This window comes from Melozone crissalis, unplaced genomic scaffold, assembly GCF_028551555.1.
Source record: "Melozone crissalis strain CALT ecotype California unplaced genomic scaffold, PUWL_Pcris_2 ptg000105l_1, whole genome shotgun sequence".
Taxonomy (NCBI): Eukaryota; Metazoa; Chordata; class Aves; order Passeriformes; family Passerellidae; genus Melozone; species Melozone crissalis.
Window position 1 is genome coordinate 453,261 of NW_026535882.1, and position 25,398 is coordinate 478,658.

Sequence of the window (25,398 nt, forward strand, 5' to 3'; positions counted from 1 at the left end):
TGTTTAAGGCATGAATCATTTCAGTCCTTGACAGCTGGTCTTGCCAGTAAAGACTGAGGTGAAGAAGGCATTCAGTACCTCAGTTTTTTTCCATGTCCTTTATCACCAGGGCCCCTGCCCCATTCAGCAGTAGGCTCATGCTTTCCCTAGTCTTCCTTTTGTCACTTGTGTACTTATAGAATCTCTTCTTGTTGCCTTTGGTTGAGGTGATCCTTGAATATTAACCAGCTTTCTTGGGCTCCCCTTCTTTCCAGGGCATTATCCCATGGGACTCTTCCAAGGAGATCCCTGAAGAGGCCAATACTGCTCTCCTGAAATTCAGTATTGTGATCTTGTGTTTTACCCCCCTGAATTCTGCCATGTAATGGTCACTGTAGCCAAAGTTGCCTTTAGCCTTCACATTCCCAATGAGCCTCTCCGGGAACCTCCTTGACTGCTTATGTCCTGATGTGTTGGTCTTCTAGCAGATATTGGGGTAGTTTAACTCCCTTTGTGGATCTGAGTCTAATTCTAACTGTCTGCAGCTGTGATGTAACTTGATTTTAGTGTATGAAATTTCTCTTCTGTTTTGCAGTTAAGTTAGTTAGAAGGTAACCTTTTTTCATCAGGTAACGAGTGTTTCTTACTACTGCCTGTTTTAGAATTGCAGAGGGACTATAAACACCTTATTTTGGGTAGTTTGCTGATTTCTCCAGATTTTATAATTTGAGTACTTGCAGAATAGAATTATATATAAATCTGGTTATATTTTGGTCTGAATAGATAATATCACAAATACTATTTTAAAACAATGGTTAGGAGCAGCAGAACAAAATTGTATTTTAACCTTACATTGGAAGTGAAACAGTAAGTAAACTGAACATAAGTACATGTATGAGCATATAGGAAAAAAAATAGGGAGGCCAAAGCTCAGTTAGAATTTAGGTTGGCAACTTTTGTAAAGGATAATAAAAATGTTTTTACAAATATATTAAGGGCAAAAGGAAGGGTAAGACCAACCTTTGTTCTCTACTGGATGAGGGAGGGAACTTAGTAACTGCAGATAAGGAGAAGGCGGAAGTGCTGGTTGGTAGATGGTGTCAGGGAGCAGAACGGTCCCCCTGTTATCCAGGAGGAGGCAGTCAGAGAACTGCTGAGCCACTTGGATGTTCATAAATCTGTGGGACCAGATGGGATCCATCCCAGGGTGATGAGGGAGCTGGCAGATGAGCTTGCGGAGCTGTTCTCCATCATTTGCCAACAGTCCTGGCTCACTGGTGAGGTTCCAGATGACTGCAAGCTGGCCAATGTGATGCCCATTCACAAAAAGGATGGGAAGGAGGATCCTGGTCATTATAGGCCAGTTAGCCTGACCTCAGTACCTGGTTAGGTAATGGAACAGTTTATATTGAGTGCCATCACACAGCACTTAGAGGGTGGCCAGGGTATCAGACCCAGCCAGCATGGCTTTAGGAGGAGTGGGTTGTGTTTGACCAACCTGGTCTCCTTTTATGACCAGGTGACCCACCTGGTAGATGCGGGAAAGGCTGTGGATCTTGTCTATTTGGACTTCAGCAAAACCTTTGACACTGTCTCCCACAGCATCCTCCTGGAGAAGCTGACAGCCCACGGCTTGGGCAGGAGCATTCTTTGCTGGGTTAAGAACTGGCTGGATGGCCAGGCCCAGAGAGTGGTGGTGAACAGTGCTGCATCCGGCTGGTGGCCAGTCACCAGTGGTGTCCCTCATGGGTCTGTGCTGGGGCCAGGTCTGTTCAATATTTTTATTGATGACATGGATGAGGGTCTTGAGTCTTTCATAAGTAAATTTGCAGACGACACTAAGCTGGGAGCGTGTGTTGATCTGTTGGAAGGTAGGAGAGCTCTGCAGAGAGACCTGGATGGATGGGCAGAGTCCAATAAGATGACATTTAATAAGTCCAAATGCTGAGTCCTGCATTTTGGCACAATAACCCCCTGCAACACTATAGGCTGGGGACGGTGTGGCTGGACAGTGCCCAGGCAGAAAGGGACCTGGGGGTACTGGGGCTTATGCACTTCACCTGCTAGCATACCTTATTGAGAAGCATACTATCATGCTATATTTCTTCACCTTTTGTTTTCCTTTTTTTTTCTTTTTTTATAGTGGAAGAACACATTTTCTGCTGTTAGATCTTTTTGTCATAGGATCATGCCTGTTGTTTCAGTGATAAATTCTTAGGAATTCTGCGGTAGTTTTCCCTTTTACCCCATATCTTCCTTTTTCCTTTAAAAAAACAATCAAAAAACCCCCCATTGGTATTTAGGCACAATAAGAGGATAGAGGAAGCATCTTATGTCAACACTGTGTTTGTGTTGCATAGAAGTATTCCAGTTAAACAAGAATGGCACCAATAAAATTTTACGGGTTCCTGACAAGATCTTTCATATTCTCCGGCTGTCCTAATTATTTTTTATTTTTATGTAAAACGCTTGATGACTGTGGAAATGAAAGAAGTATGGGGTTTGTTTGGGTTTTTTATGCATAGGTCTATATTTAAATTATGTTTTATATATTTATACATATACTGTTTGGAGTTGAGGACTGTTATTAGATTACCTCCTTAATGAAACTTGTTATTTGCAATAGTCTGGGATTATGTCAGTGGAAATAGCTATTGGGAACATCTTTGAAAAAAGTACAAGAAAAGCTGAGTTGGATAAACAGAGACCTTGATAAGTTAAAGGGCTGGGCAATCACCAACTGTATGAAATTTAACAAGGACAAGTGCCAGATTCTGCACCTGGGACAGGGCAACCCTGGTTGTGTGTATAGACTGGGAAACAAGAGGCTGGAGAACAGCACCACAGAAAAGGACCTGAGGGTCCTGGTCGATGGCAAGTTGAACATGAGTCAGCAGTGCCCTGGCTGCCAGGAGGGCCAACCATGTCCTGGGTGCATCAGGGACGGCATCACCATGTAGTGAGAGAGGTGATTGTCCTGCTGTGCTCTGCACTGGTGCGGCCTCACCTTGAGTCTTTTGTGCAGTTTTGGATGCCACAATATAAGAAAGATATAAAGCTATTGGAGAACATCCAAAGGAGGGCTACAAACATAGTGAAAGGCCTAGAGGGGAAGCCATATGAAGAGCAGCTGAGGTCACTTGGTTTGTTCAGCCTGGAGGAGAGGAGACTGAGACAAGACCTCATTGCAGTCCTCAACATCCTCATGAGGGAAGTGAAGGGGCAGGTGCTGATCTCTTCACTCTCATGACCAGTGACAGGATCCAAGGGAATGGCTGGAGCTGTGTTAGTGGAGGTTAGGTTGGATATTAGGAAAAGGTTTTTCAACCAGAGGGTGGTTGGGAACTGGAGCAGGCTCCCCAGGGAAGTGATCACAGCACCAAGCCTGACAGAATTCAAGAAGCCTTTGGACAATGCTCTTGGGCATATGGTGTGATTCTTGGGGCTGTCCTGTGCCAGGCTAGGAGTTGGACTCAGTGATCCTTATGCATCCCTTCCAACTCAGCATAGTCTATGATTCCATGAATTGTTGCCACTAGTCTTAGTTTAAGGGACGGGTGTCTGCCAAGAAAGGTGGGAACCTCCCTTGGAATGGGAAATGTGACCCCGCTTCCCTCTAAATTATTATAACTTTGAAATTATGGGGCTTTCAGGCAAAGATATGGGAAAAGGAATAACAATACTTTATATATATATCTATATAAAACAAGACAAACAAACAAGAACAGTGGTAGCAACAAATAAAACCAGAAAACCAATAACAGCCTTCTCTCGGCTGTCAAGCACATTCCACTTTGGTGTAATGATCACAGTCCGCAGGGCCGCTGTAATGATTCGTCCATAGATGCAGGGGGCGCTGTGGCGCGAGTTCATCTGCCTCTCCACAAGGGTAATGGCAACTCAGCCGGCGAGAGAAAGAAGGGGCAAACTCACGGGGGTCAGTTGGTGTCAGTGCCACTCGGGAAGCTAAATAGACTGCAGCAGGAAAACCTCGAAACAGCAGGCTGGAACAGCAGAGGCAAGCTCACCTAGGGTTGCAAACAAAGTGTAGCAGAGACTCCGGAGCCGTGCCGGAAGCCGCGGACTGTCCGGGCGGGCATGGGGTGTCAGGTTAAAGTGTAGTAAAAAGCCCTGAAGCAGTGGCAGAAAACATTGGGGGTGGGTGGCGGCAGATGGGCTGCTGCAGGCAGCTGCCGTAAGCAGCCAGGAGACACTCCCTCCGGAGGGGTTCAGGGTCCCGGGTTTTTTCCTGAGCCACCCGAGTAGATGGTGAGGGTCCTTCCCAGTGAGGTTGGGTATTGAAAAGGTCCCAGTTCAACGGCTGCTCTTACGAGCAAAGGCTCACCCACGGTAGGAGAAGCAGTAAAGGGCTGAACTCCACGGTGGCAGCGAATTCTGCCCCACAGTAGCACCAGCCCGACAGTTCCCCTCCGGTGCCGAGAGAGAGAGCAAGGGACGAGCCCAGCCCCTCACCCCCCCAGCCAAAATCTCGCGGTATCTTTGCACTTCCCAAGAGAAACCTCCCTAGGTAAGAGACTGCAGCTACTGCACCCCTCCCCCCATCTTGGCCACTTCCTTTGTCTCTCTTAAAGTATTCATCGTTCTGGTGTCAGGCAACAAATTCGAGAAAAATTCCCTGAGACAGAAAGAAAAAAAGGAACAAATCCTAAGGTCCAATATCACTTGAAACTTTAGAACTTGTGAAAAACGCCAATCACTTGTTTTAAAAATTTTAAAAGTTTAATAGTAACAAATTGGTTATAAAAATAGTAATATTATTAGAGTAATAAAAATTTGGACAATTAGGATTAGGACAATACGAGACAATAAGAACAAAGAGTTATGAACAGTCCGGGTACCGCTTTCTGGGCAAAATAAGCCCGAAAAAGGACACCCGTTAACAGAGGATTAACCCTTAAAAACAATAGCCTGTTGCATATTCATACACCTCATACATGATGCATCGATTCCATTCAAACAAATGATTCTGGTCAGTGTCAGCTTCTTCCTCTTAATCCTAATGGCGTCTTCAGGGCTGAGCGAGGCGGGAAGAAGTTAGTTTCTTCTGATAAGAGAGCAATAAATTCTTTTTCTCTGAAAGATTTGTGTCCTGTGGCTGCTATCTCGGTGTGAGTACCTCATTCCTCTCTTTATAGAAAGTATCTTACATAGCATAGTTTCTATTTTAACATTATGTTATAACCTAAAACTATATTTAACACACTACTTAGGAAAATTAATACAGCATAACTTTCTAACATAACACATATAATATTCATTTTAATATTTGCAAAAAGCCAATCATAAAATATGCATTTTTCACAGAATTTAATGTGGAAAATACAGAAGTCTTCCTAGTTAGGACTAGGCAAGAAAATAAGAGGTGACTGGAAATTATAGGGATCTTGTCCTTGGCAATGATGAAAGTTTAAAATCTTAGTAATACTGAGTTACTCTTTGAAATGAAAACATTTGGTAATAGTTATGGCCAGAGGGACAGCTTCTTTTTATGAATAGCGAAGTAAGACACCATTTTGCATCTCTTTGGGGAAAAACCATATTTGGTGTGAAGTTGAGAGATGTTAAGTATTGCTTCTAACTGAATGCATTAAGCAATTGGCAGTTGGAACAGCATCAAATTTAAGTTATTGATCTTGAACTATAAAATTCTAAATGGTATAGAGCCATCTAAGGGTGTCCTGGTTCTGATTGGGCTTGAATTAACTTTCTTCATAGTAGCCCCTGTGGCATTTTGCTTAGAATTTGTGGTTAAAACAGTGTTGATAACACACTGCTATTGTGAGAGACAACTGTTCAGTTTAAAATTTTTAAAAGGCTTATTAAACCTTAACAAAAATACAACAAAAGGACTAAATAAGGAAAAAGTTGCAGCACTGGGAACTGCCTTCATGGCTGCCTACCATGTTACCAGTTCATCTTCAAGATGGATGCTCAGTCTTTTATACCCCTGGAGGTTGAATCAGCCAACCCTGGCCCCTCCCAAAGTCTATCAGTCAGCTCTTTGCCATTTATTGGTGGAGAGTGCTTCCTTGTAACTTGATTGGAGGGTCAGGTGTTGCCATGCCATGCCCCCTTAGCAACAAGATTTTCCATTCCCAACTGCCCCATGGAAGGGGCACATGTGCACAGCTTCTTTCTACCTGTCTTAGACAACCCAGCCTGTCTGATGGCAACAATACAGAGGAGGGTGGAAAAGGAAACTATGGGGAGAACAAAGGACATCTAAACTACAATAACATAACTATACATCACTAAAGCTTTTCGTAATATTCACACAATAGTTATCCCTTAATTGTGAGAGCTAATAATCTCATTATCCATCTATAGCACTGTCTTGACTGTTGCTGAACAGTGTGTTCAAAGTGTTAACATTTTCTCAATTTCTCACTTTCTTCTGTCCTCCAGCAAGTAGGTTAGAAGTGGGCAAGAAATTGAGGAGGAGAGAGAGCCAGGACAACTGACTGAAATTGGCCAAAGGGATTCCATGCTGGTTTGGTTTGCAAAGACAAGTGCTTGCTAAAGAAAGCAGAAGCCTCTCTTAAAATGAAAAATGTAAACCCCTTTCTTCTGAATTGCTATAAATTTTAAATTAAGGGGCTTTTAGGCAAAAAATATGGGAGCAGGAAATAACAGTCTTTTAATAGGGAAGAAAATAAAAAAAATAAAATAAACAATGCAGTAAACTAAAACAACATTGACAGAGTTAGAACACAACCTGTCACCCTGTTGGTCAGGGTGTTGGTAAAAGTCTAATTAAAAATGTGGCTGCAGTCCTCCTGGAGTGTCAGGTGTGGTTCTGTTTGAGGAAGCATCTTGTAGAAAAGGGTGTAGTCTTTTTTTCAAGATCTAGTGGAAGAAGAGGCAGCTGTTTTTCTGGGAAAATCCAGTAGAGAAGCAGTGCTGGTGTTTTAGAGTCTTTAGATTATATTTTCAGTAAAAATGCTTGGCTCTCCCCTCTGGGTGGAGCATCTCACAATGGGATTCTATAGCTCTTATTAGTTATGCAGTGACATGTAATAGCTTATTATTAGCAGATTTTTTTGGGGAAGGAGGAGTGGTTATGGAAGAGATAAGGAAAACTGCCCACTTAACAGAAGATAACTACCATTCAGATGGCAAAGAGAATACAATTTGCTTGACAATTGAGGACATTATCTACCCCTTCTTCTATTTCTATTTGCATCACAATAAAACTTTACACACAGTTCTCACTTAAGACTAGGTTTTTTTGTGGTACACAACAGCTTTTTCTATCTTTTTGCATTACTTACTAAGTGTAACCAGGTCTTTGAGCAAAAACAATCCTAGGGATGGGTTTGCCTTTGCCTGAGGTGGGATTAATCTAAACAGTCTTTTTAAAAATGCTTTTAATGTGTATAATAGGGATTTTTATGCTTATTTACTGTGTGCAAGGGTTCAGACTGGGTAGGACTAGCTTGATTGATGGACTTTTGGGTGTTGACCATTTAGGTGGCTTTTGCTAAGTTTATTTTTTAATTTTAAAAAATTCTTCCCCCAAGTGCCTTCAGGGTAGGTTTAAGTAGTTTGTTGCGCTGGTCAACTTTTCTGGAAGTTGGTGCATGATAAGGGATATGATGTATTCATTCCATACCATGTTTCTTGGCTCAGGTGTTGATAAGGTTATTTTTGAAATGGGTCTTGTTGTCTGACTCAGTTCTCTCAGGGGTACTATGTCTTTACAGGATTTGCTTTTTAATGCTTAGGATGGTGTTTTGGGCAGTAGCGTGAGGCACATGGTAGGTCTCTGTTGCAGACATCCTTTTCACTAAAAATCCTTTCTTTAGGATTTTCCCTTCTGGGAAGCTGAGGCCCCAGAAGAAGAATGTAAACAATGGTTATCTGCTGCTGTGGAATGCAACAGGTGCACCTATGATTGGCCCATCTTGAATGTTTACAATTAATGGCCAATCAAGGACTGAGCTCTCTCGGACAGACAGAGTCGGAGAGAGCTCCTTTGTTTTCTTTCTTTTCTATTCTTAGCTTAGCTAGCCTTCTGAGAACTTTCCTGCTATTCTTTTTAGTATACTCATAATGTAATATATATATCATAAAATAATAAATCAAGCCTTCTGAACATATAATCAACATTCTCGTCTCTCTCTCATCCTGAAAATCCTTGTGACCACTGTCACAGGTCTCCAACCATCTAGTAGTGGCTTTTACTATGGTTAGCACATAGCGCTTGCCTTGGCGATTTTGGGGTAGTGGGATGTAGTTAATTTGCTAGGTTTTTTTATACTTGTACTTGGACCACCGCCCACTATACTATAGGGGTTTCACTTGCTTGGCTTGCTTGATGGCAGCACACATCTTACAGTCATGGATAACTTGAGAAATAGTCTTGAAATAAACAGGGCAGGAGACTTTTTCTCCTTTTAAGGCCTTTATTAAAAGTGATCAGCTCAAGGTTGGGAAGCTTGAAGGGTCCGCAGTCTGCTGTCGCTGCTCCCAGGGTGACTCGGAGGAGGAGATATGTACTGAAATAAACAGGGCCAGGAGACTTCTTCTCCTTTTTAATGCCTTTATTAAAAGTGATCAGCTCAGGATTGGGCAGCTCGACGGGTCTGCAGTGTCCGTCGTCTCTCCCAGGGCGACTCAGAGGAGGAGGATATGCACAGCTCTCTCCACTAGGGGCAGAGCTGGGGGATCCAGTCCTCGTGGGAGCCTTTAGGGCGTGGTAATCCCCGCCAGATGTTGGTTCGGTCCGAGTCTCGCTTCCTCCCAGACCTGGCCCGGGGGCTCTCGAAGACAGGGTGAGGAACAATGAAGGTTTCCAGCATCTCTGCAGGCCCAGCACTCCGCTCCTCACATCCAGACATCAGTCCAGTCTCTCAACTCTTATTTGGCTCGTTGTTTTTGGGGTTTTCTTAGTACAGCGGGGGACCCACACAGCATTCTGGTCTTGGAGTCACTTTGCATAAACCCCCCTCACCTTCTCAGGTGTCTTCACTATTCTGGGAAAGGTACAACTTAGCCTCGGGCAAGGCTCTGCTAATACAAAAGGAGCGATTAGCCTCAACGACCCGTGATTACAATAACAAAACACGCAGAACTTGGGCAGGGCCAGTGATCTGGCTGCCTTTTTGTAACTTTTTCTCACCAAAAAAATATAAACCGAATTTTTGTTCATAACATGTACAGCTTTGTCCACCTGGAGCAGAGCTGAGGGTCTGGTCCTCACAAGAGCAGTAGGGCTATACCCCATGTTTCGCAACTTTCGGGTTTGTCATCCAGGGTCTTGGCCTCAGCTGAAGTCTTCTTGCTTAGGGCAAGGGGCAACAAAGATTTTCAGCATCTCTGCAGGCTTCGTACTTTGTTCCTCACGTCCAGATATCACTCTGAACTCGTAATTCTGTGTTGGCTCGTTGTTTTTGGGGTCTTTTCGGTAAGTTTGGTGGAGTTCCTTCCCATGGCATGCTGGTCTCGAGGCTGTTTTGCATCCTCTCTGATGCCCCCCCCATGTCCCCTCCACCCACCATCTGTGGAGAAGGACAACTTAGCCTCAGGCAGGGCCATACCAATACAAAAGGAGGCATTTATGAGAATGACCGGTGATTATAATAACAAGCAGGCAGAACTTTACTTTAGCAGCAACTGGTTTAACTGGTTTTGCAACTCCTTTTTTCCCCCAAAAAATCGGCAGATTTTTTATTTATAACAGTCTATGGTTAAATCTTCTCTTCGGTTTTGTGTTCACTTGTAGGTGGAATTTCTGCCCTGATGACTTGAGGCATCATGGGCTCATTGAGCTAGTAACAATTCCCCCTTATGTTGCTAATTTAAGTTTATTTTTGACACTTGTTTTTGCTGCTTGCTTTACTTGCTCGTTCTTTTGGTGTTCCTCATAAGCCCGACTTTTGGGGACATGGGCATTTACATGACGGACTTTTACAGGTAGTTTTTCTACCCGAGTGGCAATGTCTTTTTATTTATTAACAGGCCAGACTGGCTTTTTTCTAAGCTGCCAGTTGGCTTTTTTTCTACTTTTCCATCCAGCCCCACAGAGCATTGGCTACTATTTACGAATTAGTATAAAGTGTTATAGGTTAGTTGCGGTGGGGAATTAATCACCAACTAGTAAGTCCAAATAAAATGAAATTTATTAATTGATAGAGCAAGCGATAACAGGCAAAGTCAGCGCCCCGGGCGCGCTGGGTGACAGGGGAGTCCCCGCTCCACCACTGCCGCACTCCTCTGATATTTCGTGGAGTTCTTATACAGTCCTGCTTCCGGGTTGACGTGTAGTACTCTGCGTATTCTTCTCTTGTTTCTAGGTGGTCATAGTCCACCTCCCGGAGGTCTGAAGATGAAGGCCGGTATTTTCCTTATTTGCTAGGTTTATCTGATTCCTGGAATTTTAGGCTCAATCTGCTGAGTTCCTGGAATCTTAGGTTTACTGAGCAGATAAGCTGATACTGTGCTATCAATCATAGCAAGCCCACCACCCATATTAACAGTTTACTAAACAGATAAACAAATGTTTGTGAAACCCATTGTCTTTGGTTTCACCTTCCTTATCCTTTTAAGTCTGGAAATTTACTTAAGCAAACAAATGGAGGTGGTGCAACAGTCTTACTGGAATAGCTTTGTCAGCTTTGATGAACAAACTTAAAGTTTTAACCCATTACATAAAGATAGAGCTTTGGCTACTTCTCTCTCTCAGCAATGTCTAGGGCTAGCTGAACAGTTTTGAGTTCAGCAAGTTGACTTGATCTACTTTCTCTTTCGGTAGCTTGTGCAACTTGTCGTGTGGGGCTCTATATGGCTGCTTTCTACTTTTGCTTCATCCCTACAATGTGGCAGGAACCGTCAGTGAAAAGAGTGTAGTGTGTTTCTTTTGCTGGCAGTTGATTGTATGGTGGAGCTTCTTCGACACGTGTTACTTGCTCTTGTTTTTCTATCAGTGCGACTAAAGTTTTTACTTTTTGGTTAGTTTGTAATTTTCTCTAAAATTTCAGGGCGATTTAGGTTTCTAATATGGGTGCACTGCATGATGAGAGCAATCTACTTGCTCTATGTAGCGTTAGTGGCGTGGTGGGTAGAGGGAACCTTTGCTTTAAACATCTACTCTAGCACTGGTAATCGGGGTACCAGGAGGAGTTGTGCTTCTGTGCTAATTACTTCTGAGGCGGCTTGAACTCTTTCATAGGCGGCCAAGATTTTTTTTTTTTTTGGTGGGAGTGTAGTTGGCTTCAGACTCTGTAGCTTTGACTCTAAAATTCTAGTGGTCGTCTTTGAGTCTCCTTAGGCACCCTCTGCCAAAGGCTCCAGGACAAGCCATTGTTCCTGGCTGCAGAGTAGAGCACATTTTCATTTCTGGTCCCATCCTGACTGGGCTAAAGGCTACTGTATGAGTGATTTTTTGGCTTAATTTGGGCAAAAGCTTGTTGCTGCTCAGGGCCCTAGTGGAACTCGTTCTTCTTGCGAGTGACTAGCTAAAGAGGGCTTACGATTTGACTGTACTCGGGAATGTGCATTCTCTAAAATCGTATGGTGCTTAGGAAAGCTTGTGTTTCTTTTTTGCTAGTTGGTGGAGACATCGTGGTGATCTTGTTGATGATTTTAGTAGGAATTTGACACTGTCTGTCTTGCTACATTACTCTCAGGAACTGGATTTTTCAGGTAGGTCTCCTGACTTTGCTCTTCTTGATGGTGAAGCCAGCTTCCAGCAGAATCTGGATGATCTTTTTTTTTTTTTTTAAATACTTTTATTGCTGTGTTTTCTTACACAATGATGTTATCGATGTACTGCAGGTGTTCTGGAGTTTTACTCTTTTTTAGTGCAGCTTGGATCAGTTCATGGCAGATGGTGGGGCTGTGCTTCCACCCCTGGGGCAGTCAGTTCCAGGTGTACTGCACGCCCCTCCAGGTGAAAGCAAACTGAGGCTTGTATTCTGCTGCCAGAGGAATGGAGAAAAATGCATTAGCAATGTCAACAGTAGCATACCACTTTGCCGCCTTGGACTCCAGCTCATACTGGAGTTCCAGCATGTCCGGCACAGCAGCGCTCAGTGGTGGAGTCACTTTATTTAAGGCATCATAGTTTACAGTTAATCTCTATTCTCTGTCAGATTTGCGCACAGGCCACATGGGACTGTTGAAGGGTGAGAGGGTTTTGCTGACCACCCCTTGGTGGCTTTCCAGCTCACAAATAATTTTGTGGATGGGGATCACAGCATCTTGATTCATTCGGTACTGTCGGTGGTGCACTGTCGAGGTGGCAATTGGCACTTGGCACTCGTTGCTCTGCTACCTTCAGAAGTTCTACTGCAGATGGGTTTTCTAAAAGTCCAGGCAAAGTGTTTAACTGCTTAATTCCTTTTGCTTCTACAGCAGCTATGTTAAAAGCCCATCTGAGTATTTGCAGATCTTTGTAATAGCAATTCCGGAGGAAGTCTATGCCTAGAATGCACGGGGCCTCTGGGCCGGTCACAATAGGATGTTTTTTCTACTCTTTCCCAGTCAGGCTTACTTCAGCTTCTAACAGGGTCAATTGCTGTGATCCCCCCGTTACTCTGGCAATGGAAACAGGTTCCACCCCCACATGTCCTGATGGTATCAGGGTACACTGTGCACCACTATCAACTAAGACATCGTATTTTTGTGGTTCTGATGTGCCAGGCCATCAGATCCACACCGTCCAGAAGATCCGGTTTTCCCATGCCTCTCCCTGGCTAGAGGCAGAGCTTCTCTAACCTTGGTTATTATTTCTTTCTTGGGCATACATGGTAGAGGTACTTTCAAGGGGATCTGACAGATTATATTCAGCAGCTCGGTTATGGGAGTTTGAGGCCACTTTCACTTTATTGGAGTTTTCTCGGTTAGTGTTTCTTTTTTTAAGTTGGCGCACTCACACTGCCAGGACAGAAGTGGGTTTCTCATCCCACCTTCCTATGTTTTTTCTATGGTTACGTAGAAAGAACCATAGGTCAGCCCGTGGGTTGTACTTTCTCTCTTTAGCTGAAGGATGTTGGGCTCTTACTTTGGGGCCTGTGACTTGCACTGCTGTGATGTGGGAATTGTTCTTTTTCACTTCTTCTCTCATCTCTCTCATCTCTTCTTGGAGTTCTTGGACCACGGCAGAGACATGAGCCTGCATTGGGCCATTGATCATACTCTCATAATTTCTAAGCTTATCAGTAACAGAACTCACTGTCTTTCGGTTGGTATTGGCATTAATTGTTGCAATGAAGGTGGTGTATTGAGATGGCTTTAGATTTGCTAGACTTTACAACATTTGCCTTGTGCACCTGACTTTGTCAGGGTCATTATCATGCTATTTTTCCTATAGAGTACTTCCAATACTGCCACTTCTTTCAACTGTTGGATCTCTTCTTCAAGAGTCTTCTAGCGCATTCTATGGTGGTGCTCTTGCATTATCTCCCTGTGGACAAACCTCTCTCTGACACTTATTAAAAGCCACTCCCAGAGGGAAAGGGACTCTGGCTCTCTTACAAAAATCTGATTGATACTTGAGTCCTGGGTTAAGGGTTTCAGATTCTTTGCTTCACTACTATCCAGCTGGACGCCTGTACTCATATGATCCCAGACCCGAAGTAGCCAGGTTGTATAAGCCTCATGTCCCTGTTGTACAATGTCTTTGTGCAGATTACGGAGACTTTTGTACGTCAGGGACTTGGTGATGATTGCAACCTCTGGCTCCCCTGTGGGTTGTGAGGGCCCTCCCCTATCTGGGTGCTTTGGTTTCATCTTGAATTTCTTTGTTTCTACAGGGGCAACTGCTGCTGGCTGTGACTGCCTTTGCAGTTCAGCTGGAACTTGGACAGTTGTAACATCTGTGGGTTCTACTGCTGCACTATTAGACTCTTTCTCTTCGAGGCAGGGGGAGGGCTTCTCACCAGCTGGGGAAGTGTATTTTTTTAGCATTTGGCTCATCTCACGCATCTCTTTCACCAGACCCCCTACCCAATCTGGGTAGTTCATATCTGAGGTGGGCTGTGGGGTAGGGTCAGGCTCTGGGGCAGCAGCATCCCTAGGCTCTGGTGCTGTGTCAGGTTCTGGAGTAGGTGTCAGGGTGATAATCCAGGTTAATCTTCCCTTCTCTCTAAATGCTAAATAGAACAGGCCTATCAGCAACACCAGCCACTGTATGATATCATTAGTATTTAGAGTGGATCTGAACCCTTCAAAAACTGCTGGGGCAGACCCAAAGAGATGGTTAAAGGGTTGGGAGAAAATTTCTCCCAGTGTCATTTCTTTTACAGCAGGTGCTATTATTAAAGTAACCCCAAAAACATACAGTTAGTGTGTGATAGCTGTGAATTTATGTGCTTGCTTTCCAGAGGAAGTTATAAATTGATGAATTTTTCACCTTATTTACTTATAAAACAAACTGGATAACAGCCACAGTAGTTTTGGTTACAGGACTCATGTTTAGATAAGGGCCTACAAATGGGAGAAATATAGCTACGACTACATGTTACTTAAACTAGGGTAAGCTGGACTACATGGTGTCACTTAATGAGGTTTCTGTAGCAGCACACAAAAAATAGATTACTCAAGAACTGTTATTCTCTTTTTGTTTTTATGCCCTCGAGCCGCACGTTGAGCGCCAAAATTTGTTTTTGTTTGGAAAGACAAGTGCTTGCTAAAGAAAGCAGAAGCCTCTCTTAAAATGAAAAATGTAAACCCCTTTCTTCTGAATTGCTATAAATTTTAAATTAAGGGGCTTTTAGGCAAAAAATATGGGAGCAGGAAATAATAGTCTTTTAATAGGGAAGAAAATAAAAAAATAAAATAAACAATGCAGTAAACTAAAACAACATTGACAGTGTTAGAACACAACCTGTCACCCTGTTGGTCAGGGTGTTGGTAAAAGTCTAATTAAAAATGTGGCTGCAGTCCTCCTGGAGTGTCAGGTGTGGTTCTGTTTGAGGAAGCATCTTGTAGAAAAGGGTGTAGTCTTTTTTTCAAGATCTAGTGGAAGAAGAGGCAGCTGTTTTTCTGGGAAAATCCAGTAGAGAAGCAGTGCTGGTGTTTTAGAGTCTTTAGATTATATTTTCAGTAAAAATGCTTGGCTCTCCCCTCTGGGTGGAGCATCTCACAATGGGATTCTATAGCTCTTATTAGTTATGCAGTGACATGTAATAGCTTATTATTAGCAGATGTTTTTTTGGAAGGAGGAGTGGTTATGGAAGAGATAAAGAAAACTGCCCACTTAACAGAAGATAACTGCCATACAGATGGCAAATAGAATACAGTTTGCTTGACAATTCAAGACACATACCATGCCAGGTATCATCTCAACAATAAAAAAAAAAAAGAGAATGTGTGTGTCTTCCAAAGTAGCCATTGCTCAGTTTGGCTGGACGTTGGTCTGCTTGTGGGAGGTAGTGAGTGAGTGATTAACTGTGCATTGCTTTGGGGTTTTTTTTTTTCTGTTTCCACCAGCCCCTTCTTATTTTTCCTTGACTTATTAAACTTTTTTTCAACACATGAATTTTCTTGCTTTTGTTCTTCCGATTCTCTACCCTGTTCTGTTGGGAGAGTGAGCAAGCAGCTCTATGTGTGATTAGATGCTGGCTGGGGTCAACCCACCACAGACATGATCTTTCTAACCTTGCCTCAAGTTCAATACAATGTACAGACAAAACAATTCTTTCACTGGTTTAACTTGTTTTAATCAGGATGGGGAGATGCAAAGGAGAGCGCTATACTAACAAGACTGCAGCTTTGCCAATGAAAACAGTGTTGGCACTGGTACTACTTCTGCTGTTATATGTAATCTGCATAATTTATTTATTTGACTTTCATTCTGATGGAAGTGAAAGGTGGCTTTGAAAATTTCTATGTTATAGAAAAAAATGGTTTTTTGCAAGATTTTTATTACCAGCTAAGCTGTTTTTTTGGGTATTTTTACTCTAAACTGCAATTTTTCTTTTTTTTTTCTTGTTTATTTTAAGCTGGAAGATTACTTTCATATCACTTCTAAAGTACTTTTCTTGCAACTCCTGCAAGATGTGCAAATTGATAGAATCACTAGGTGAATGGTCTGAAATAGCTGATAATTTAAATAGTATAAAACATTACCCGTATAAAAGTTTTCATTTTTAAAAGGTTTTGAGTGCAACACTTGTCTTTGCTTCGATTGCTCCCTCCACTGCTGCTTCTCCCCATTTGATTGCTTGGGGTAGAAAGAGGTCAAAATTGAGGAAAGGGTAAGGAGTGTTTTAATGAGTTTAGCTTTCGACTTAAACTGAAGTGTTCTTTTGTCATATTTAGAAGTCTGTGAGTTGCCATGCATTTGTATTTGTTCTTAATAGGCTGCATGTTGTGCTTGGGGAAGACATTTTGGCTGAAATATACTCTGGTGTGAATGCTGTCATTTTTTTAGGTGCAGATTTTGATACTATTATCTGTGTTTGTTGTTTGAGAAACAGGTTGTATTGTAGCCTGAATAGAAGCCTGAGTAAGATTAAAATACAGCAGTTTAGTTACCTCTGGTACTACTTATTTGCTGAAAATGAACAAATTGGGGAATAAAAAAAGATGGTTATAGAGAGCCTTTGTCTCCTTTGGATGGTTCAGAGTGATTTTCTCCAGTCTGAGTTATTTGGGGAAACGGATTATCTGAACCTGTGAAGCTTTCCAAAATCTGTGTTGGTGTCTTGGTTTGAAAAAACAGGTGTGTGCTAAGAAAGGCAGGAGCTTCCCCTGAAATGGAAAATGTAAACCCCCTCCCTCTGAATTGGGATAAATTTGAAATTAAGGGGGGCTCTCAGGCAAACATATGGGAGCAGGAATAACAGTTCTTTATTAGGGAAGAAAAAATGAAATAAACAATGCAGTAAAACAAAACAACACCGACAGAGTCAGAATACAACCTGACACCCTGTGGGTCAGAGTGTTGGTAGCAGTCCAATTGGAATGGTGGCTGCAGTCCTCCTGGAGTGGCAGGTGTGGTTCTGTTGGCGCAGTGATCCTGTAGAAGGGTGTAGTCTTTCTCTGAAGATCCAGTGGAAGAGGCAGCTGTTCCTCTGGAAATCCAGTGGAAAGGCTGTGCTAGTGTCCCAAAAATCTCAGATTATATCCAGTTAGGAAGGCTTGGCTCCTCCCTCTGGGTGGAGCATCTCACAATGGGATGGTGTAATATTTATCAGTCATGCAGTGACATTCAATGGCCCATGAACAGCAGATGTGTCCCTGGAGGGAGGATTGGTTTGTGGAAGAGATAAAGAAAACTGCCCAATTAACAGAAGATAACTGCCATACCTCTAACAGATGGCAAATAGAATACACATTGCCTTGCAATCTAGGACAGTTGGGAATAAGTAATTTGAGAGAGGTTGCGCATGTAAACATCTGATAGCTTTTTTTGAAATAAAGCTTTGGAATTTTATCAGTTTCAACGGAGATCTTTCATTAGTTTCATAGCTCTATTCTGTGAGAATAAGCAGAGGCCTTAACTTTAAAGGACACCCATTGTTACATGTTTTTTTTAGGTGGTATCATGGAAAACTCGACAGAACAATTGCAGAAGAACGTCTTTGGCAAGCGGAAAAACCTGGAAGTTACCTTATTCGAGAGAGTGATCGGAGACCGGGTTCATTTGTGCTTTCATTCCTTAGTAAAACAAGTGTCAATCATTTTAGGTGAGAAGTAAATGTTTTCTTTTAACACACTATAACTCATTTATTTGTGGATTGAGAATGTAGTACGGTATAGAAAACAATTGTATTATAAATGGAATATTTTTTACTTTTCTTTTTATCCATGTATGGTATAGCTCTTTGCTAGGGTTTAATTGTTTTAAACCATGCTACAAAAATTCCTTTACAGGCTGAAGAATGAAAATGTGAGGAAACCAGCATTATCAGGATAGAAAAGCTTGTCTAAAGCTGTTATGAGTAAATTTACAGTAACATGCAGGCTCTTTAGTAGTAATCAGATTGTTTGAAGTCTGTTCCTCAGATATTGCAGCTTAAAAAACATATTTGAATGTCAAAGTCTTAGCAAATTTGTTTATAAGATAGCTATAACAAGAAACAAAGAGGTAATGTGTTTAAAAATATGAGGATTTGCTAAAACCAGCTTTCAGTCTTTGTTAGAATTAGTTGTTCTAAATACAAGTATCCATTTATCTGAAATTGTAACTGTGGTTATTTTACCATTAGCAAGTTATAGACATTAATTTAGTCTCATTTAGTGTAAATCAGATGTTCTGGGAAGCGCTTGAATGTTAGTCAGCATGTAGTGTGCTGCAGTGTGTCATGGTTTAGGCCTGGCACAGAGCCAGTGCCCCCATGAGAATACTCTCTCTCTGGTGTCTGCTGTGAGATGTGACCAGGAATAAGCAAAGCAGGCTCTAGCTTAGAAATAAAGAAAACTTTATTACTTAAACTACAAGAGAAGAAGGAAAAAAACTATAAGGGAAAAATTGAAAACTTTACAAAAAGCACTTTTCTCTTCTCCACTACCAAAATTTCTCAATCTGATACATTCTTCCAAATTACTAACCGCTCAGTCTGGCACTACTCTTTAGAATACTCAAACTTCAGTTCATGAAGAGGAGAGGAGTCTTTCTTGCACCATAGGCTTCCCCTGGAAACACGTTGAAACTTTGCTTCTATGTCACTCAGCACTGCCCGGAAAGTCTTTTTGCTATTGTGACATCTTCCTTCCATGCCCAGTGCTCTCACCACTGTGCATGGACCAGAGCTGCTTTTAGGGTTGTCTTCTAAGGATGTTTTGTCTCACTCTAAAAAAGGCACAGTCTCTGCTTTGGGACATCTGTCTCTTTCATTTTTTCTACTTCCTGGGGCCGAGGGGTACTCACACTGAACTTTCTCGGTTCTGAGGCACTGCTTCTCCCTAAATGCAGTCTCTGTGTCACAGGAATAAGAATGGTTCAGTCTATAGCCACACAAGAAAAGTCTAGCTAAAAGGCCACTCTAATCATCTCTCCTCACTCAGCCAGTCTTCTCTACTTCTCTCGGGCTTAGTTCTTGTTATCTCATTTCCTATCTCTCTTCTTATTCAGCTCTGAGGAGGATTAGCATTTTTGCAAGGCCTCAGTCATATAAGAAAAGGGTTAAAAATTTCAGTCTCTGCCTGTCCCAGAGCTCCGGCACTCCCATGCTGCTCTGGCACCTTCTTGCTGCACTCTCCCCCCTTCTCTTCCTGGGCCAGCTGCTATCACATTCCGTCGTCGCTGGCTCTCTCTCTCTCTCTCTCTCCTGGGGGAGGGGGTGGGGGGGTGGGGTGGCTGCCCGATGTCTCTTGGTGCTTCTACCCTTCCATTCTCAAGGGCCTCCTCACCCCCCATCTCTGTCCAGGCCCAGGCCTACCGCATGGCTGCCCCTCCCCCGGCCAGCAGCAGCAGCTGAATGGGGGAGGGAGATCCGACCTCTTCACCTCAAAGTCTCAAGAGGGCCTCCCAGGGCCGAAGCTCTGGTTTTTAACCCCTGTGTGTTCTCAGAGGTGTGTCTAAACCCCACTGGCCACATCAGGTGCCAATATCAAAATCTGAGCACCCATTGGTTTGACCACAGCATCCCAGAATTCCCACTTCTTCTTGGCCAAACCAGCACACAGTGTAATGTTCATATTCACAAAATACGATATCAAGTGCATCTTCAGCTCTAGAAAAAACCTTTGTCAGCTATCTAGATAACAAGAAATAAACAGAAAGCAAGTTTTCTTGCAAAGCAAACAAATAGCATGCACTTGTTTGCATCATATCTGAGCTAACAATTCATGCTTCTCAGCTATACTGATTCTTGTTAGGAAACTGATTACTGTGTGGCAGTAGTAGAAAATGAAGTTATGTTAATACTTGTTTTTTAAGTTTAGGTTTTCAAGACTCTCCTTTTTAATAACTTCTGCTTATTGTAGCCAATATCAGGTGTTGAATGTTGATTTCTGTCCACCATAAAATTGTTTCTGGCATCTCAGAAAATGGGAAACCATTAAATGCTACTTTCTAAGAAAGGATTCCTTATAATATTTTCAAATCTTAAAGAATCTTTTCTTCTTGGATCCATTAAATATGTGAACTATCTGAAGGAAACTAATTTGTCTGCTGATACTGGTATTCATAGAGCAGACCTGCTTTTGATTTCACTTGTTGACTGCAGAGTGTATATGTTTTTTGTTATTAGAAGGGCAGATGCCACACTCAAACATTTGTCCAGCCTCAAGATTGACAGTCTTGAAGTTAATTCAGCCAAATATAGGGATGTGCCCCCTGGATCCCATAGACTGGAAGTGTCACTTCCACCAAAGCTTGGTTTCTGCCAAAAATGGGTGAAATTTTCATTGCTTGACAATCTCCCTGTTATTTGTTTCCTAAAAGTGATATTTCTCAGATTAGACTTTCCTTATATATTTCTGTTTGACTAAAATACCAATATTGTAGTTGAAAGTTCTCCAAATCCCCCTCCCTCCAAGCTGTATATGGGCATATGTTCATGAAGCATATGATTGACAGATAGTGTATGAGTCCATCAAAACTACATTCTTTTTTGGCTGTAGTAGTATATTTTTTTGGTGAGTTGCTAAGTGATATAAAATATTGGGAAGGAAAATATTTATATTTTCATCTTGCCCTTCAGAATTTTCTGTAATTGAATGGAGATTAGCACATGTGATGTCTATCTACAAGAATGGCCAGAAAGAGGATTTGGAGAATTACAGGCCTGTCAGCCTGACCGTGGTGCCAGGAAGAATATGGAGCAGATAATCTTGAGTGCCATCACACGGCACATGCAGAAAAAAAGAGGTGATCAGGTCCAGCCAGGATGGGTTTATAAAAGGCAGGTCCTGCTTGGACAAACTGATCTCCTTGTATGACAAGGGGTGATCCTACTTAGTGGATGAGGGAAAGGCTGTGCATGCGGTCTACCTAGGCTTCAAGTCCAGTAAAGCCTTTGGCAGAGTTTTTCACAGCATTCTCCTGGAGAAACTGGCTGCTCATGGCTTGGACGGGTGCACTGTTTGCTGGGTAAAAAACTGGCTGGATGGCTGGGAGCAGAGGGGTGGTGAATGAAGTTAAATCCAGTTGATGGCAAGTCACCAGTGGTGTTCCCCAGGGCTCAGTACTGGAGCAAGCCTGTTTAATATCTTTATTGATGACCTGGAGGAGCAGATCGAGTGCACCCTCAGTAAGTTCACAGGTGATACCAAGTTGGGTGGGAGTGTTGATGGTCTGGAAGGCTCTGCAGAGGGATCTGGACAGGCCGGATTGATGGGCTGAGGCCAGTTGTAGGAAGTTCAACAAGGCCAAGTGCTAGGTCCTGCACTTGGGTTATGACAATCCCATACAACACTACAGGCTGGGGGAAGAGGGGCTGGAAAGCTGCCCAGTGGAAAAGGACCTGGAGGTGCTGGTCAACAGCCAGCTGAACATGAGCCAGTGTGTGCTCAGGTGGCCAAGAAGGCCAATGACATCCTGGCCTGGATCAGAAATAGTGTGGCAAGCAGGACTAGGAAAGTGATTGTCCCTTTTTACTAAAAACTGGTGAGGTTGCACCTCGAATACTGTGTCCAGTTCAGGGTCTCTCACTGCAAGAAAGATATTGAGGTGCTGGAATGTGTCCAAAGAAGGGCAATGAAGCTGGGGAAGGGTCTGGAACACAAGTCTTATGGGGAGCAGCTGAGGGAGCTGGGGTTGTTTAGCCTGGAGCAAAGGAGGCTCAAGGAAGACAATTGCTCTCTAGAATTACCTGAAAGGAGGTTGTAACCAGGTGGGTGTTGGTCTGTTTTTCCCAAGTAGCAAGTAATAGGATGAGGGGAAGAGGCCTCAAGATGTACTAGGGGAGGTTTAGATTGGATATAAGGAAATATTTCTTCACTGAAAGGGAAGCATTGGAAAAGGCTGCCTAAGGAAGTGGTGGAGTCACCATCCCTGGAGTTATTTAAAAGATGTGTAGATGTTGTGCTTTAGGGGCATGGTTTAGTGGTGGATTTGGCAGTGCTGGGTTAATGTTTAAGTCCCATTATCTTAGAAACCCCCATGGTATTAAAGATTTTTTCCCAACCTGATTCTATGATCCTAAAAATTATTGTTTTGACACTGCAACACAGAGTTCTGGTGGAAAGTATTACATTTTTCCCATTTACTACATAATTTATTGGAAACTGTTTTTAGCATTCTGCAAGCTTCATAAAACTGATAATTTCACATTTTTTACCAAAAAATTATAGTTTTTAAGTAGATCAAATGTCTTTTTAATTTTTTTTTCTTTTGTGTAACTAAAGGAATAATTCAATCCCTCTGTCAGTATTTTCTCCCTTCTCAAAGTTGCTTTTCCAGGTAGCTCTTAACATTTTTAGAGAGTGAGTTTGTAATATTGTATTTTGAACATAGACAGCCTGCTTTAACAACTCTGCGTTATCCTCATTTCCTTTTAAAAAAATCCCAAACCCAAACCATCCCAACAGTTTGTAGCAAAAGTTCTTCTGTCAAACTTCTTTTTCTTTATTAACAGGATTATTGCCATGTGTGGAGATTATTACATTGGTGGACGTCGCTTTGCTTCACTCTCAGACCTTATTGGGTATTACAGTCATGTGTCTTGTTTGCTGAAGGGGGAAAAACTATTCTTTCCAGTAGCACCTCCAGAGGCAAGTAGTAAAATTTTAAAATGTAATTTACTTAAATAATAATATAATTAATCTTGCATTTGATATTCATAGTTTTCTATAAAAAAGCCTTGTAGATGGCTTCCCCTAGTTCTAGACCTATCTCAGCATATGGTGAAGTATAATGAATATATAAACAAGGTTTTACTGATAGAAACTAATAATAAAAAAATGTTTTTTAATAAAAATATGTAATGAGAAGGTTAGATGTCTGGTATTGCAATTATCTCCAAATGTAGTAATAAAATTTTATGTAAACTGAAATAAGAAAATGTGTGGGTTTTGGCTAATAAAGAGCACCATTGTAATATAGGGTTTTACACAGACTGTATAAATTATATCAAAATAATATAACTGTTTTATAGCAAAGATTTTAAAGTACACATCCTTGAAATAACCAAAGCTCCTGAAACCTGTTTCTTTCAAATGACTATCCTTAAAACGATATCAGTAATTATCAGTATGAGTAATGCCCCCGTTCCCCACGAATAAAGATGTTTCTGAATTTTAAATTTTCACAACTTTTCACTAAGAGGAAGTAAGTTGTAAAGTGCTCTTTCATGGGAATTACATTGTTGGTAATTTGATTTTTGGAGATAACATGAATGATAATGTTACAGGCTAGAACCAAAATGAAGGCTTTTGTAGATAACTTTAGGAATTGAGCATTTCCAGCTCTTACAAATTTGACCCTTTAAAAACTTAAAACTAGCAAAGGGATACAAATTATTATTACCAGTCTTTTTCCTCAGAATAGCATAATGTTGGGGAGAGGAAGCTACACTAGAATGAAAGGAAAACTTAATGTCTTTGAACTCTTCTCTAAAACTGTAGCCTGTGGAAGACAGAAGGAGAGTTCGAGCAATTCTACCTTACACCAAAGTGCCAGAAACTGATGAAATAAGGTATGTTTTAATAATAGGTAGAAGCACATGTGAAATTCTTGGAGTATTTATAAAGCCTAATGATTTTGATATATGTTCACTATGCAAATACTTTCCAATTGCATCTTAGACTTAATGCTCTGAGAAGTTAAAGGTATTATGCTTGCCTTTTTTTTTTCTTCCACTATGTATATTATGTGGAAAAGATGCAAAACCAACAGTCCTGTATCTAATGGAAGAACATATACTAGTTGCTTGGAATTAATACTGCTTTCCTGAGATACCAGTTTTCTTCCAGATGAAAAACAAAAAGCCAGATTTGAAAGATGTTTGTAGTAATTTTTGATGAGACTGTCTTGGTTTCACAAGTTGATAGAACATGCTGGTGTAGTTTGGAATAAGGTTCTTGATAGGACTATTAACCTAAGATTATAGAGAAAAAGTATATGACAGCTTTATATCCTCATCAGGGTGAAAATTTATCCAGTCCATTCTGATCTCTATAAAAAAACACTTTGAGGATATTAATCTTTGAGACGATCTTCTTCTAAGCATACAATAAGGTAGTAAGACAGGAGGGACCTCCCTAATTGTATATTGAAAGTAGGACTTCTTTCTATTCTTACGCATAATAGGGTCCATCAAGTCCAGTAAATGCCTAATTGCACCCACCAACTTAAGAGGAAAAAGTATTTCATTACTCTGCTATGGTAACAGGAATTACAGCAAATTGTGAAGTTCTATGTGTCTGGCTGGGTTTCTGAGATCTGCATGGTGAAATAGTCTGTTCATAGCAAACTGGTACAAAGTACACTGTTTTAGGTCAAATTAATATATTATACTCTTGTAATGTACTCTTGAAGATGTTATGTATTTCAGGGAATCTTGACTTAATTGTAATGTAATAATTAATATTTAGAAAGCTTGAAGCATTTCAAACAGTAACAACTGATATAGGATGGCTTTGCTGTCTATTGTACATTGTGAAGATTTAGGTTTGTTAATAGCTGAAGTCATTCTAAGTATTTTCATTAGGCTTTTTTAAATCTTGCTTTTTACTTTGTGTTCAAGTTAATACATTTTTTGTTACTCTGTCACAGATGAATTATTAAAAGAAGTCGCCGTTGTGGGGTTAACTAAAAGGGTTTTATTAATGATTACACAATTATTAAATGGTAATTAACACTTCACTCAGAGTGGATGCATCTATCACACCCTCTCAAGAGGCGTTCAGTAGAAAATTGCTATCTAATTTTGGTAGTTGATGAACTTCAGTACTGTGTAGCTATTGCCTGTATCCCTGATACATCATGTGACTTGATTGAGAAGTCCCCCTGTGCTCCAGTGAAAGGTTTTCATATGACCTGATGTTATGGTTTAACCCTGGCCAGCAAATAAGCACCAACAGACACTAGGGCAATAATTTTCCTGGATGGATGCCTTTTCGCTGCTGTTTTTTCTTGCACTTCTTGTACTTGAGCTTCTAGTCTCCATGTAGGTTCACCATCCCACTTCCTTATGTCCTCCCCCTGGTCATGGCAGATAGAACCACAAGGTGGCATGTGGTCCGTGTCACTGATAAACCTCTCCCTGAATACAAAAACGCTGACTCTTAATAGCCAAGATGTTGGTCACTATGGGTGAGGAAGACTTATCCTTCTTTAATTGATGGGAAAATTGTTGGAACAATTTCTCCACAGCTGAGATCTAGGGAGGAAGCGAGATTCTCTTTGAATTCTCAAGTTGGCTGGCCAATCCAACCACAGTTGGTGCTTTTGTGTCTCTCCAGCTTATTGCTGCCAGGTTGTTGGTGTACAGTGTTGGTGCACTTCATGCAAACTTTCACCACGTGGGCCATGTGCGTGGGATTTTACACGGCTCATTGGATACC

The 25,398-nt window shown here is 41.7% G+C and overlaps 1 protein-coding gene across 1 annotated transcript in view; it reads left to right on the top strand.

Annotated features, from left to right (window-relative positions):
• The window catches only part of LOC128947409 (ras GTPase-activating protein 1-like), a 112,457-nt gene that overhangs the window by 7,608 nt on the left and 79,451 nt on the right, over positions 1 to 25,398 (top strand). Inside the window, exons 2-4 of the mRNA XM_054291669.1 lie at positions 17,484 to 17,633; positions 22,470 to 22,605; positions 23,458 to 23,528. Coding sequence (XP_054147644.1) covers positions 17,484 to 17,633; positions 22,470 to 22,605; positions 23,458 to 23,528 — 357 coding nt within the window. The remainder of the gene's footprint in view (positions 1 to 17,483; positions 17,634 to 22,469; positions 22,606 to 23,457; positions 23,529 to 25,398) is intronic.